Source organism: Podarcis melisellensis (genome assembly GCF_964234715.1).
Source record: "Podarcis melisellensis genome assembly, chromosome: 14".
In the NCBI taxonomy this organism is placed as follows: Eukaryota; Metazoa; Chordata; class Lepidosauria; order Squamata; family Lacertidae; genus Podarcis; species Podarcis melisellensis.
In genome coordinates this window covers 5316830-5329577 of record NC_138546.1, presented here as the reverse complement: position 1 = coordinate 5329577, position 12748 = coordinate 5316830, and the positions used below count along the sequence as shown (strand labels likewise).

The following is a 12748-nucleotide window of genomic DNA, read 5'->3' as shown; positions in this document are numbered from 1 at the left end:
TACCCATGTACTATTTAATACCAAAGAGACACATAGGTTACCAAATGTGATTTCCCTCCCCCCTCCAGTTCTCCTACCCCACTAGACCCCCATCTCTTTTTCTCACCCGTCTCTCTCTTCCTTCCCCAAACACCCTCACACAACTTTCGTTGTGTTTTCTTACCACCAGCTTAGTACCACACTCGCTGCTTAACGCCTGTATGCAAACAGCTCCTTTTCTCTTCAGAAGGAGCATGGAAATGGGATTTCCTTCCTTAAAGCCTTTCTCTCTTTCTCCTTTCTCCTGGAGATCTTGAGGAAGAATCAGAAGGCTGGGACAACTCTGAGGAGGAGGAAGGGAAAGCTCCAAGCCAGGGGGACGCTCGGGAATCCCGAGAGCTTGTCAAAAGCCCCACGGACTCCTCCCTCACCTTGGACTGCAGCAACTGGAACATGGCTCCCCGGAACCAGGGCTTCCGGTCCCTCCGGCACCTCAGACAGGTACAGGTGGGGTGCTGACATGGGGCCAGCATGAGTTTTTTTAAAAAAAAATCATAGAAACATAGAATTATGAGGTTGGAAAGGACCCTAAGAGTTGTCTAGTCCATCTGATCAGATGAAACTGTTTATTCCCATATTCTGCTAGGCCAGAGATGTTTAGGGAAGCTTTTAACGTTTAATAGGTTATTGTATTTTAGTGTTTTGTTGGAAGCCGCCCAGAGTGGCTGGGGAAATGCAGCCTGATGGGCGGGGTATAAATAATAAATTATTATTATTATTATTATTATTATTATTATTATTATTATTAAGGAATAATTCCATCCAAGGAAGAGTGGCAGATAAAATTGATGAACTACAGTTGACACTTGGGTTGCGAATGTGATCCGTGCAGCAATTTAGCGCTTCTGCGCATGCGTGACTGCCGAAACCCGGAAGTAACCCATTCCAGTACTTCCGGGTTTCGCTGGGTCCGTAACCCAAAAAAACGCAACCTGAAGCGTCTGTAACCTGAGGTATGACTGTATACTGAAATGGCAAAATTTAACAGGGAGAATTAGAAAACCAGGAAGAGGCAAAAGTTAATAAAGAACAGGGAAAGTTTATGATCTGTTTGAAAAATTATTGCAAACAGTGACATTCATTGGTAAGTTTGGCTGAAGATTGGAACCATAGATTGGCAAAGGATTGATCGTAATAGAGTTACGGAAGAGAACCAGAGGGGAAATCGTTATATGAGGATCCCCACAAAGGGGGCAGGGAGGAAAGTCAAAGGGGATTTCATGTTTTTATTGTGTTTGTTTACTTTCCTTTTGCTTATTGTATGTCAAATTGAAAATGCAAAAATTAATTTTATATATAAAATAAAATCTCAACTAAAGAATCCATAACAGATGGCCATCCAAACTCTGCTTAAACACCTCCAAGGAAGGAGAATCCACCTCTCGAGGAAGTCCATTCCCTTGTCAGACAGTTCCTACCGTCAGGAATTCAGATGTTTAGCCGGAATCTCCTTCCTTGTAACCTCAAGCCACTGGTTCGAGTCCTGCCCTCCAGAGCAGGCAAAAACAAGGTCGCTTCCTCTTCCATGTGACAGTTCTTAACATATTTGAAGATGGCTATCCTATCTCCTCTCAGTCTCCTCTTTTCCAGGCTAAACATACCCAGCTCCTTCAACCGCTCCTCATCAGGCAATGTGGCTCCGCCCACTTTTCCCATGCCCCGCCCTCGCCCCTATAAATACAGGATGTTTAAAGATTCTGCCTGTATTCTAAATTCATAACAGCAGTAAGCCAAAGGAACACCGCTTTCAGAACATAGGCGGCTGAGTTTGAAGGCCGCAGTGGAAAGATGACTGGTTGAAGCATGGGTAGGCAAACTAAGGCCCGAGAACCGGATCCGGCCCAATTGCCCTCTAAATCAGGTCCGCGGATGTTCCAGGAATCTGCATGTTTTTCCATGAGTAGAATGTGTGCTTTTATTTAAAATGCATCTGTGGGTGATTTGTGGGGCATAGGAATTCGTTCACCCCCCCCAAAAAAAAATATACCGTATTTTTCGCTCTATAGGACACACCGGACCACAAGACGCACCTAGTTTTTAGAGGGGGAAATCAAGGAAAAAAACATTATCCCCCCCCCCAGCCCCAAAGAGCAACGGACAGACTGCGCTTCTCCCAGAGCTTCTTGGGGCTGTGGGGGAAGCCCAGGTTTCCCCTCCCCCAGCCCCAAAGAGCAAAGAAGCCAAGACAGCAGGCAGGATCCATCCCGCTTGCTGTCTTGGCTTCTGCCATAGCCGCGCAACCTCTCCAGCCGGGAGCTAAACCTCTCCAGCGCGGCTAAAGAAGCGTGGCTGAAGAAGCCAAGGCAGCGAGCGCGATCCATCCTGCTTGCTCCCTTGGCTTCTTCTTTAGCCTTGCGCAACCTCTCCCGGCTGGAGAGGCACCCTTTAAAGAGCACGCGGCTCCTGCGGGCTTTTCTACGAGGAGGGAGAAGGGACTGACTGGCCGCGTCAGTCCCTTCTCCCTCCTGGGGAAAAGCCCGCAAGAGCCGCGCGGAGCTTGTGTGCGGCTCTTGGGGGCTTTTCCTGCCTGCCGCCCCTGCATTCGCTCCATAGGACAAACAGACGTTCCCCCTTAGTTTTTAAGAGGGGAAAAGTGCGTCCTATGGAGTGAAAAATACGGTAGTCCGGCCCCCATAAGGTCTGAGGGAAAGTAGACTGGTCCCCTGCTGAAAAAGTTTGCTGACCCCTGTATGAAGCTTGAGAGGGAGCGTTAAAAGAATGGATGGTAATCTTTGCATCATTTCCCCCGCTTTAATTTTAGGTTCTGGGGCCTTCCGCTTTCCGCATGTTGGCGTGGCATGTGCTCATGGGGAACCAGGTCATTTGGAAAGCGCGGGACGCAGACCTTGTCCAGTCCGCCTTCGACGTCCTTCGGGTAGGAACCTAAGAATCTGCCTTATCAAACCCTCAGTCCACCTGGATCAATATTGCCTGCACTGAAAGGCAGGGGCTCTGTGGGACTTCAGAAATTCCCAGCCCTGCAGGGAGATGTCAGGATTCGAACCCGGGACCTTCCGAATGCAGAGCAGGTGCTCTGCGACTGAGCTACCGCCCTTTCACCAGAGCCGTGTCTGCTCTCAGTCACCCGGGCCCGTGCATCTTGGGGGGGGGGGAGAGGTGTCTGGCGGTGATTGGCTGGGCTGCCCTGATGTCACAGGAGGGGGGCGGGGCAGGCAGAGAGCCCTTGTCCCCTTCCAGCCTGCTGCCGACTCTCCCTGGGCAGCGCTGTGGGTTGCGAGAGCGAAACCTGTGCCTGGGGCGGGTTCTCACCCTTCTGCCTTTCCGTCGCCAGACCATGTTGCCCATTGGCTGCGTTCGGATCATCCCCTACAGCGACAAATACGAGGAGGCTTATCGGTGCAACTTTCTGGGCCTCGCTCCTCACATGCAGATCCCGCCCCACATTCTGTCATCTGGTAAGAGCACCTTAACCTCTCTTCTTTTTCTTGGGTCGGCTTCCAGCACATACAGAAACGTCAAACGTCAAAAACTTCCCAATACAGGGCTGCCCTCAGGTGGCTTCTAAAAGTTGTATAGTTATTAGAGGATACAGCGGTTGGAGGATGGATGGCGGCTAACAGATTGAGGTTGAATCCTGACAAGACAGAAGTACTGTTTTTGGGGGACAGGGGGCGGGCGGGTGTGGGGGACTCCCTGGTCCTGAATGGGGTAACTGTGCTGCTGAAGGACCAGGTGTGCAGCCTGGGAGTCATTTTGGACTCACAGATGTCCATGGAAGTGCAGGTCAAGTCTGTGTCCAGGGCAGCTGTCTACCAGCTCCATCTGGTACGCAGGATGAGACCCTACCTGCCTGCGGACTGCCTCGCCAGAGTGGTGCATGCTCTAGTTATCTCCCGCTTGGACTAGTGCAGTGCACTCTACATGGGGCTACCTTTGAAGGTGACCCGGAAACTACAACTAATCCAGAATGCGGCAGCTAGACTGGTGACAGGTAGTGGCCGCCGAGACCATATAACACCGGTCTTGAGAGATCTGCATTGGCTCCCAGTACGTTTCCGAGCACAATTCAGAGTTTTATTATTATTATTATTATCATCTCCTTGACACCTGGTGGGAGGGCGTTCCACAGGGAAGGCGCCACTTCCAAGAAGGCCCCGTGAGTTTCATGGCGGAGTGGAGGATTTGATTTTTTTTTTTATAAATATTTTATTAGGTTTTTAATAAACAAATTTCCACTTTCAAATACATACTTCCATGAATCCAATGGACTCCCCCCATCTCCCGGGCACTGCATTCCCTGTGTAACCAAAACCTCAGCAATTTGTTAACTTGTTTTATACATAACAATATATCTTCCATTTTATCGTGTTATCTGATGTAAACATTTCAATACAATTGCATTAATTTTTAATTTCCACACAATAAAAATATTTCGTTACCTCACTTCTGTCTTATAGTGTCTTATTTATCAATTCAGAAATTTGCCGATACTGAAGCTATACCTTCCTAGAGAGGAGCATTTTTTAACATTCATACAACTTATAATGCTTTTTCAAATAGTCCTTAAATTTTTCCCAAACTTCCTCCGTTTCTTCTTCTCCCGAGTCTCGAATTCTGCCAGTCATTTCAGCCAGTTCCATATAGTCCATCAGCTGCGTCTGCCATTCTTCCAATGTGGGTAGATTTTGTGTCTTCCAGTGCTTTGCCAACAGAATCCTCGCTGCTGTAGTAGCGTACATAAAGAAAGTTCTATCTTTCTTGACCATCCTCTGGTCTACCATGCCCAGAAGGAAGGCCTCCGGTTTCTTAGGTAAGGTGAATCTCAGCACCTTTTTTAGTTCATTATGTATCATTTCCCAGAAGGCCTTCACTTTCGGGCAGGTCCACCAGAGGTGTAAAAATGTCCCTTCCTCTTCCTTACATTTCCAACATTTATTATCGGACAGGTGATATATCTTTGCAAGCTTGACTGGGGTCATGTACCACCGGTATATCATTTTCATAATGTTTTCCTTCAAGGCAGTACATGCCGTGAATTTCATTCCGGTGTTCCATAACCTTTCCCAGTCTTCAAACATAATGTTATGCCCCAAGTCCTGTGCCCACTTTATCATAGAGGATTTGACAATCTCATCCTGTGTGTTCCATTTAAGCAGCAAGTTATACATTCTCGAAATTAGCTTAGATTTTGGCTCAAGCAACTCTGTTTCTAGTTTCGATTTTTCCTCCTGGAAACCCACTTTTTTGTCTGCTTTAAAAACTTCCTGGATTTGAGCATAATGCAACCAATCTCGCACCTTGTTTTTTAACTTTTCCATACTCTGTAACCTCCATTTATCTCCAATTTTTTCAATTATTTCCCAATATTTAGGCCAGTGGGCCTCCATATTGAGTCTTTTACGTGCTTTGGCCTCCATCGGTGAGAGCCACCTCGGAGTTTTACTCTCCAATAAGTCTTTATATTTTGACCAGACCATGAAAATTGCCCTTCTGACAATATGGTTTTTGAACAATTTATGAACTTTAACCTTGTCATACCACAAATATGCATGCCACCCAAAAGCATTATCAAATCCCTCCAGGTCAAGGACGTCGGTGTTCTCCAATAGGATCCAATCCTTCAACCAGCAGAGGGCTGCAGCTTCATAATATAACCTCAAGTCCGGCAGGGCAAACCCCCCTCTTTCTTTCGCATCTGTTAGTATTTTAAACTTTATTCGGGGCTTTTTGCCCTGCCAGACAAATTTAGATAAATCCCTCTGCCATTTTCCAAAACATTCCACCTTATCCACGATCTGGAGGGACTGAAACAAAAATAGCATTTTCGGCAATACATTCATCTTTATAGCAGCTATTCTGCCCAGCAAGGAAAGTTTTAATCTTGACCATGTTTCCAGATCTCTTTTTATCTCTGACCAACATTTCTCATAGTTGTCCTTAAATAAATTCAAATTTTTGGAGGTCAAGTGCACCCCTAGGTACTTTACTTTTTTAACCACATTTAGTTCTGTTTCTTTTCTGAACTCCTCTATTTCAGTAGTTGTCAAGTTTTTTGCTAAAACTTTAGTTTTTTGTTTATTCAGCTTGAATCCCGCCACCCGACCAAAATCAGAAATTAATTCTAACGCTCTTTTAGTACTAGAGGCTGGCTCCTGTAATGTTAATACCAAGTCGTCTGCAAAAGCTTTCAGTTTATATTGTTTCTCTCCGACCACAATTCCCTGTGTCAACCGGTCATTTCTAATCATGTTCAGTAGCACCTCCAGGACTGAAATAAACAACAGAGGAGATAGAGGGCACCCCTGTCGTGTCCCTTTTTCAATTTTAAACTCCTCTGTCACCACGTTGTTTACTATCAATTTGGCTTTTTGTTCTGAATAAATTGCTTCTATTCCATTTTCAAACCCCCGCCCTACTCCCATCCTTTCCAAATTTTTCTTCATAAACAGCCAAGAAATGTTGTCAAAGGCCTTCTCCGCATCAATAAAAATCAACACCGCTCTTGTGTTTGAATTAATCTGTAAAAACTCCAAAATGTCAATGATGTTTCTTGTGTTGTCAAATAAATGCCTACCAGGGAGAAAGCCTGCTTGGTCCTTATGAATCACTTCATTTAAGACTTTCTTAAACCTACTTGCCAAAATGTCTGCAAAAATTTTGTAATCCACATTTAGGAGTGAGATAGGACGGTAGTTTTTAAGTTGAGTTTTTTCAGATTCTAGTTTTGGAATCAACGTGATGAAGGCTTCTTTCCACGTTTCCGGTGCCTTCCTCCCCTCCATAATCTGGTTACAAACTTCCAGCAATGGTTGTGTCAATGAGTCCTTCAGTACCTTATAATATTTGGAAGTAAGCCCATCAGGTCCCGGAGATTTGCCCAGTTGGAGGTTCTGAATGGCGCATTCAATTTCTTGGGTTGTAATATTACAGTTCAGGGTTGCTCTCATTTCCTGGGGTATTTTTTGTAATCCATTAGTTATAACAAATTGGTCCACCTCTGAGCTTTTTTGTGGCCTTTGAGAATAGAGTTCTTTGAAATATCTCTGAAAGGACCTTCTAATTTCATCGGGTTTCTGAACCATTCTCCCTTCAATCTCTAGATTTGTAACTGTGTTAAGTTTTTGTCTCTTTTTCAGCTGCCAGGCTAACAATTTTCCACATTTGTTTGCAGATTCGAAGGATCTTTGTTTCATTTGTTTAATTTTCCATTCCACCTCTTGATTTATCAGTTTCGAATATTGTGCCTGGAAAAACTTCACTTCTCTCAATACTTCCTTTGATTTAGGCCTGGATCTCAGTTTTCTCTCTCCTTCTCTTATTTTCTCCAAGATCTTCTCCTTCTTTTCATTCCAGAGTCTTTTTTTAATCGTGTTCTGTTGTATTAGAAACCCTCTTATCACTGCTTTGCTTGCGTCCCAGATTATTCTTTTTTCCACATTTGTCTTTAAGTTTATTTCGAAATAGTCCTTTAAAACTTTTTGGGCCTTCTTAACAATCTCCTGATCTCTTAACAAGGCGTCATTCATTCTCCATCTGAACGATCCGGTTGTATTTAGTCTCAATTCCATTCTCAAGGCGTTGTGGTCGGAGCAGGTTTTTGGGCAGATTTCCACTTTTCTGGTCTTAGGTGCCAGCCCTCTAGTTATCCATATTTGGTCGATTCGCGTCCATGTCATATGGGCCTCAGAAAAGAAAGTTCCTTCTTTCCCTAGAGGGTTCTTGATCCTCCATATGTCGATCAAATCCAAATTGTCAGTCATTTCAAAAAAGGTTTTTGGAAGTCTGCCATCTTTCGTTATATTAGCACTTTGTGACTTATCCATATTCACTGAGGCGACACCGTTCATATCTCCCAACATGATAATGTTGTTATAGTCCAAATAGTCCAGCATAATCTCGTGCAGCTTCTTAAAAAATTCCGATTTTCCATCATTTGGGGCGTAGATTCCTAGAATTAAAAACTTTTCACCTTGTGTCTGGATTTCAATTGCCAAAATTCTGCCCTGTTCGTCTTTAAATACAAATTTTGGGGACAAGTTCTCCTTTGCATAAATCACCACTCCTCTTTTCTTAACTTTATCCGATGAAATAAATTCTTGGCCTAACCTTTTGTTGATTAGCACTTTTCTATGGAGTCTTGTCACATGTGTTTCTTGCAGGCAAATAATGTCCAATTGTTCTTTTTTCAAAATATGAAATACTTTTCTGCGTTTTTCTGGAGAGTTCCCGCCATTTATATTCCAACTAAGAAGCTGTAGAGACATCCCGGTTTACTTCTTGGGTATCACAGTTGGGTATCTAATTTGTCGTCCTTTTCCGGAAGCTGTGGTGCCGGGCCGCCTCCAGATGGTATGGATCCTGGTGGTAATCCCGGTGGTGGAGGCCAAGAATCTACGGCTCTCTTTTGGAGGTCCTCCTCTTTGTCGTGTAGGAACTTCTGGTGGTCTTCTGGTGTTTTAATTCTTACCTTCTTTCCTTTATAGGTGAATGACAGACCTTGAGGAAATTCCCACCTATAAGGGATTGCGTTGTATCTTAACAATTTGGCCAAGTCTGTGTATGTGGCTCTAAGGTCCAACAAATATTTAGGAATGTCTCTATAAATTTCTGCCCTTTTGCCTTCGACTTCCAGGGATTTTTTAAAGTGTTGGCCTAATATCTTGTCTCTTTCCTCTCTTGTTCTCAAACAAACCAAACAGTCTCTGGACTTATCTTTCTTAACCGATCTTCCCAGTCTGAAGGCCGTCACAATCTTGAAATCTTTATCTTCTTCAACCCCCCAAAATTTAGAAAACAGCTCCGTCAAGAATTTCTCTAGGTTGCCCTGTTCCAACTCTGGGACAGCCCTCAGCCTAAGATTACATTCCTTACTTTTCAGTTCCACCATTGACAGGTAGGCTTGCTGTTCTCCTACCTGTCTTTTCAGAGGTCTTACTTCCCCTTTGGTCTCTTCCACCTTCTTGCACGCTTGCTCAGCTTTTTGATTGGCTTCCGCAGCTAATTTGTAGTTCTCCGCCGTAGCTCCTTGCAGTTTCTCAATAGCCTGAGTGTGCTGCGAAACCTGATCTGTTAGCTTGCTGATAGTAGATGTAGCTCTATCAATTTTAGATGACTGATCGTCCACCTTCTTATTCAAAAGTGCCAATTGTTCCAAAATTTGTTTCAAGACTGGATCAGTTCCTCCAGCTGCCATTTCTTCTGTAGCAGGCGTTTCAACTTCCTCCTCCTGCGCCGTCAACACAGTTGGCACCGAGGATCTACGATGATGAATCAAGGTTGTTTGGACAAGCTGCCCAGCTCTCTTGTCTTTTTTCTTTTCTTTAGCTTCCTCAGCTAAAGCTTCCTTAGCTTTAGCTGCTCTTGTTTTCGCTGGGCCACTCATTCCCCAGCTGCTGTTCAAGGTCAAATAGTCTTTCAATCCATGAGAAAGGCAAGTCCAGAGTATAAACAATTAAACCACAAAAAATCCCAATAAGATACAGTTCCCAGACCACTATGCCTCCGCAAATCCACTAGGGGGGGTTTTCAAAGGAAAGAAAGTTTCTTTTCCACCATCAAAGCTCCTATTTCAACTGAAATCCCCAAGTTCAGAAAGGAGGATTTCAGAAAGTTCTGTTTCAAATTAGTGCCACAAGGTAACGGAGAGGTTTCGATGACAGTATTAAAGCGATAGTGTATCCATCAATGCAACAGTTTATGTTAAGAGAAAAGTTTCAGCAGCCTGACAGTACTCATTTGCAACACTGGCAGTCCAATAACTCGGTTATCCCCTTCAATTCCACATCTCTTCACAATAGGAGGAAGATTCTCTAGCACACTGAACCAAAACATTTATTTCTTCACTCTTTTTCGATTTCTAGAAACACACAGTCTATTAATGCCCCTTCTTACTTCTTTCAAAATCTCTTTTTAACGCTTCAGCCCGCATCGGGTTCTTTGCTTTGCTCCGATTAGCAGGACCGGAAGGCGGACTTCCTGTTACTCGCCTCCCGTTTTCAGCCGAAATAGACAAATTTAAGTTAATCCTTAATCAGTACTTTGGTACCCCTTACTCACGGGTAGATTGCAGCCAATCTCGATGTTTTTCAAGAAGAAAGGTCGGCGCTCATCAGCAACAGCAGCGCGGCTTCACTTCCGCGAAAAGAGCGATGAACTCACAGCGCCGCTCCCCCGTTCACGATCCGGAGCCTCTTACGAGGTCCCTTCCTCGCTTCTGGGGGGGCTTCTGGCACCCGCCGAGTCCCACGGCCACAGGCTCGCTCTGCCTGCGGTTTATCTGGATGGGTCTCCGCTTCGCCGTAGCGGAGGACCCTTTTTCGCGGAGCCCCTCTTCACTGAGTAAAGAGGACCGCCATTGCCGTTTTGCGCCGCCTCCGGAAGAGCCGGCGGAGTGGAGGATTTGAACCCAGGTCTCCCAGGTCCTAGTTTGACACGCTAACCACTATATCACACTGCCTTTCTGAATCGTATGTGGCAGATCCTCACCCCCTTGCAGATCATTTCAACTTTGCTCAGCTTTTAAAAAATATATATATAAAAAACTTCCTTGGCACCGCACTTTATCATTATCGCAGCTCGACTCAAACTCTCATCAGAATAATTGGGAATTGAGGGTGTTTGACTGGAACTAGAGATAGAGTGGCCGCCGAAAATATGTATCAGTTTCATCTGTGTTTTACTGATTTGTTCGCAAGCTGCCTTGGGGATTAGCGTTGGTGAAGGACAGTTGAGCCAACAAGAAAGAATAAAGCTCAGGTTGTAGTTCAGTGGTAGAGCACATTCCTTGTAGGCAGAAGCTGGAGAGTGTCAGATCCTGGTGTCTCCAGTCAAAAGTAGCAGGTAGCCGGGGGGGGGGCACATTTTGTGGCTTGTGGTCAGTGCTGGATTTACGTATAAGCTACAGAAGCTATAGCTTAGGGCCCCACTCTCTTGGGGGCTCCCAAAAAAATTTAAAGGGGGGGGGGAAATTGGATGTACATTTCCAAAATATAAGATAAAAAACAAATAAAATAAAACCTACATACAGCAACAGTGTTTTGTGTTGTGTAGGCTCCTATTCGTTATGTGCAAATGGCTTTAGATACCTATTAAAGGTAAAGGTACCCCTGACATTAGGTCTGGTCGCGGACAACTCTGGGGTTGCGGAGCTCATCTCGCTTTACTGGCTGAGGGAGCCAGCGTTTGTCCGCAGATAGTTTTTTCAGGTCATGTGGCCAGCATGACTAAGCTGCTTCTGGTGAACCAGAGCAGCGCACAGAAACACCTTCCCGCCGGAGTGGTACCTATTTATCTACTTGTACTTTGACGTGCTTTCGAACTGCTAGGTGGGCAGGAGCTGGGACCGAGGAACGGGAGCTCACTCCGTCGCGGGGATTTGAACCGCCGACCCTCTGATCGGCAAGCCCTAGGCTATGTGGTTTAGACAACAGCGCCACCCTTAGATACCTATTAGGTCCATAAATTACCATATAGCATATATTCAACACAAAAAACAGCGACAATTTGTTGTTGACAAAAGACAGCTGGACATATAAAGGCCCCGCTACCTTCAGTAGCTTAGGGCCTCATCAAACCTCAATCCGGTCCTGCTTGTGGTACACTTGCAATGTTGAGAGACCGCCATGGGCACTATTCCTCTCCAGTTGCTTCTTTGCTTTACTTTTCTCTCTACCCCATCAGGATAAAGCTTTCAATGGTAGATTTTATTTTACTTTATTTTCCTGCACAATCTCTGGGCTGAATCCAGCATTAGTCATTAGCATTCCTGTCCATTGATTTCAGTGGGTCTCCTCTTGTGATTAACGTTGGACACGACATGCTGATGAGAGTAGCAGTCCAGAACCTGGTTTCCCATGCCTGCTCTAACCATTCTACTGCACTGTCTTTCGGTGTGGTAACTAATTATCCTGTGACTAATTTAGGGACGTGTCTCAAAGGCTGCACTGTGGTGAGTTACTGTTTGCAAAACTCTAGTGTGGGCTTTCTTTCCCTTTTAGAGTTCACCGTCCTTGTGGAAGTCCGCACGGCCACGCGGTCGAGCCTCTACCCTGTCTTGTTTGACGATGAGCAGCCTCTCAGCAAATACGAATTTGTGGTCACAAGCGGGAGCCCCGTGGCAGCAGACAGAGGTACGTAGCGTGCCATAACAAGAACAGAGTCCTTTGTGGTAGCCACGTTGAAACGGCTGTCACCACGATATATCAGAGACGCCTACCATGTTGTTGTTTGTTTTAGGGGAGGGTGGAGGAGAGGAATTAGGTATGCAAAAAGAGAAGTCGTGTTTAATAATAATAATAATAATAATAATAATAATAATAATAATAATAACAACAATAACTTATTTATATCCCACCCTCCCCAGCTGGGGGAGAGCAGCTAACAACAGTAAAAGTAACACAGTTTACATAAAATCACGATCAATTAATTGAAATACATTCTAAAATCACATCATTCTAAAATCAATTCAGAATCAAATTAATGGCAACCATTGGGCCAGAGTTCTATGAGGATTACCAAAGGAGGGGGTTAGACTGTGCCTTGGTCAAAGGCCTGGTGGAACAGCTCTGTCTTGCAGGCCCTGCGGAAAGATGTCAAGTTTGTGGCATGAAATACCATACTTTTCCGTGCATAAGATGCCCCCATGTATAAGACTCCAAATAGAGAAAATGGGAGGAGGGAGAATGCCCAGAGTTGTTGAGCTTTCTTGGGGGGGGGGGAGGTTTGCCGAAAATCGCTCACCCGCAGGAAC

At 45.0% G+C, this 12748-nt stretch overlaps 1 protein-coding gene across 1 annotated transcript in view; it reads left to right on the top strand.

Moving 5' to 3' along the window:
* LOC309357167 (folliculin) overlaps positions 1-12748 on the top strand; it is a 30481-nt gene that overhangs the window by 14179 nt on the left and 3554 nt on the right. Inside the window, exons 7-10 of the mRNA XM_081889204.1 lie at positions 290-480; positions 2801-2914; positions 3332-3455; positions 11997-12128. Coding sequence (XP_081745330.1) covers positions 290-480; positions 2801-2914; positions 3332-3455; positions 11997-12128 — 561 coding nt within the window. The remainder of the gene's footprint in view (positions 1-289; positions 481-2800; positions 2915-3331; positions 3456-11996; positions 12129-12748) is intronic.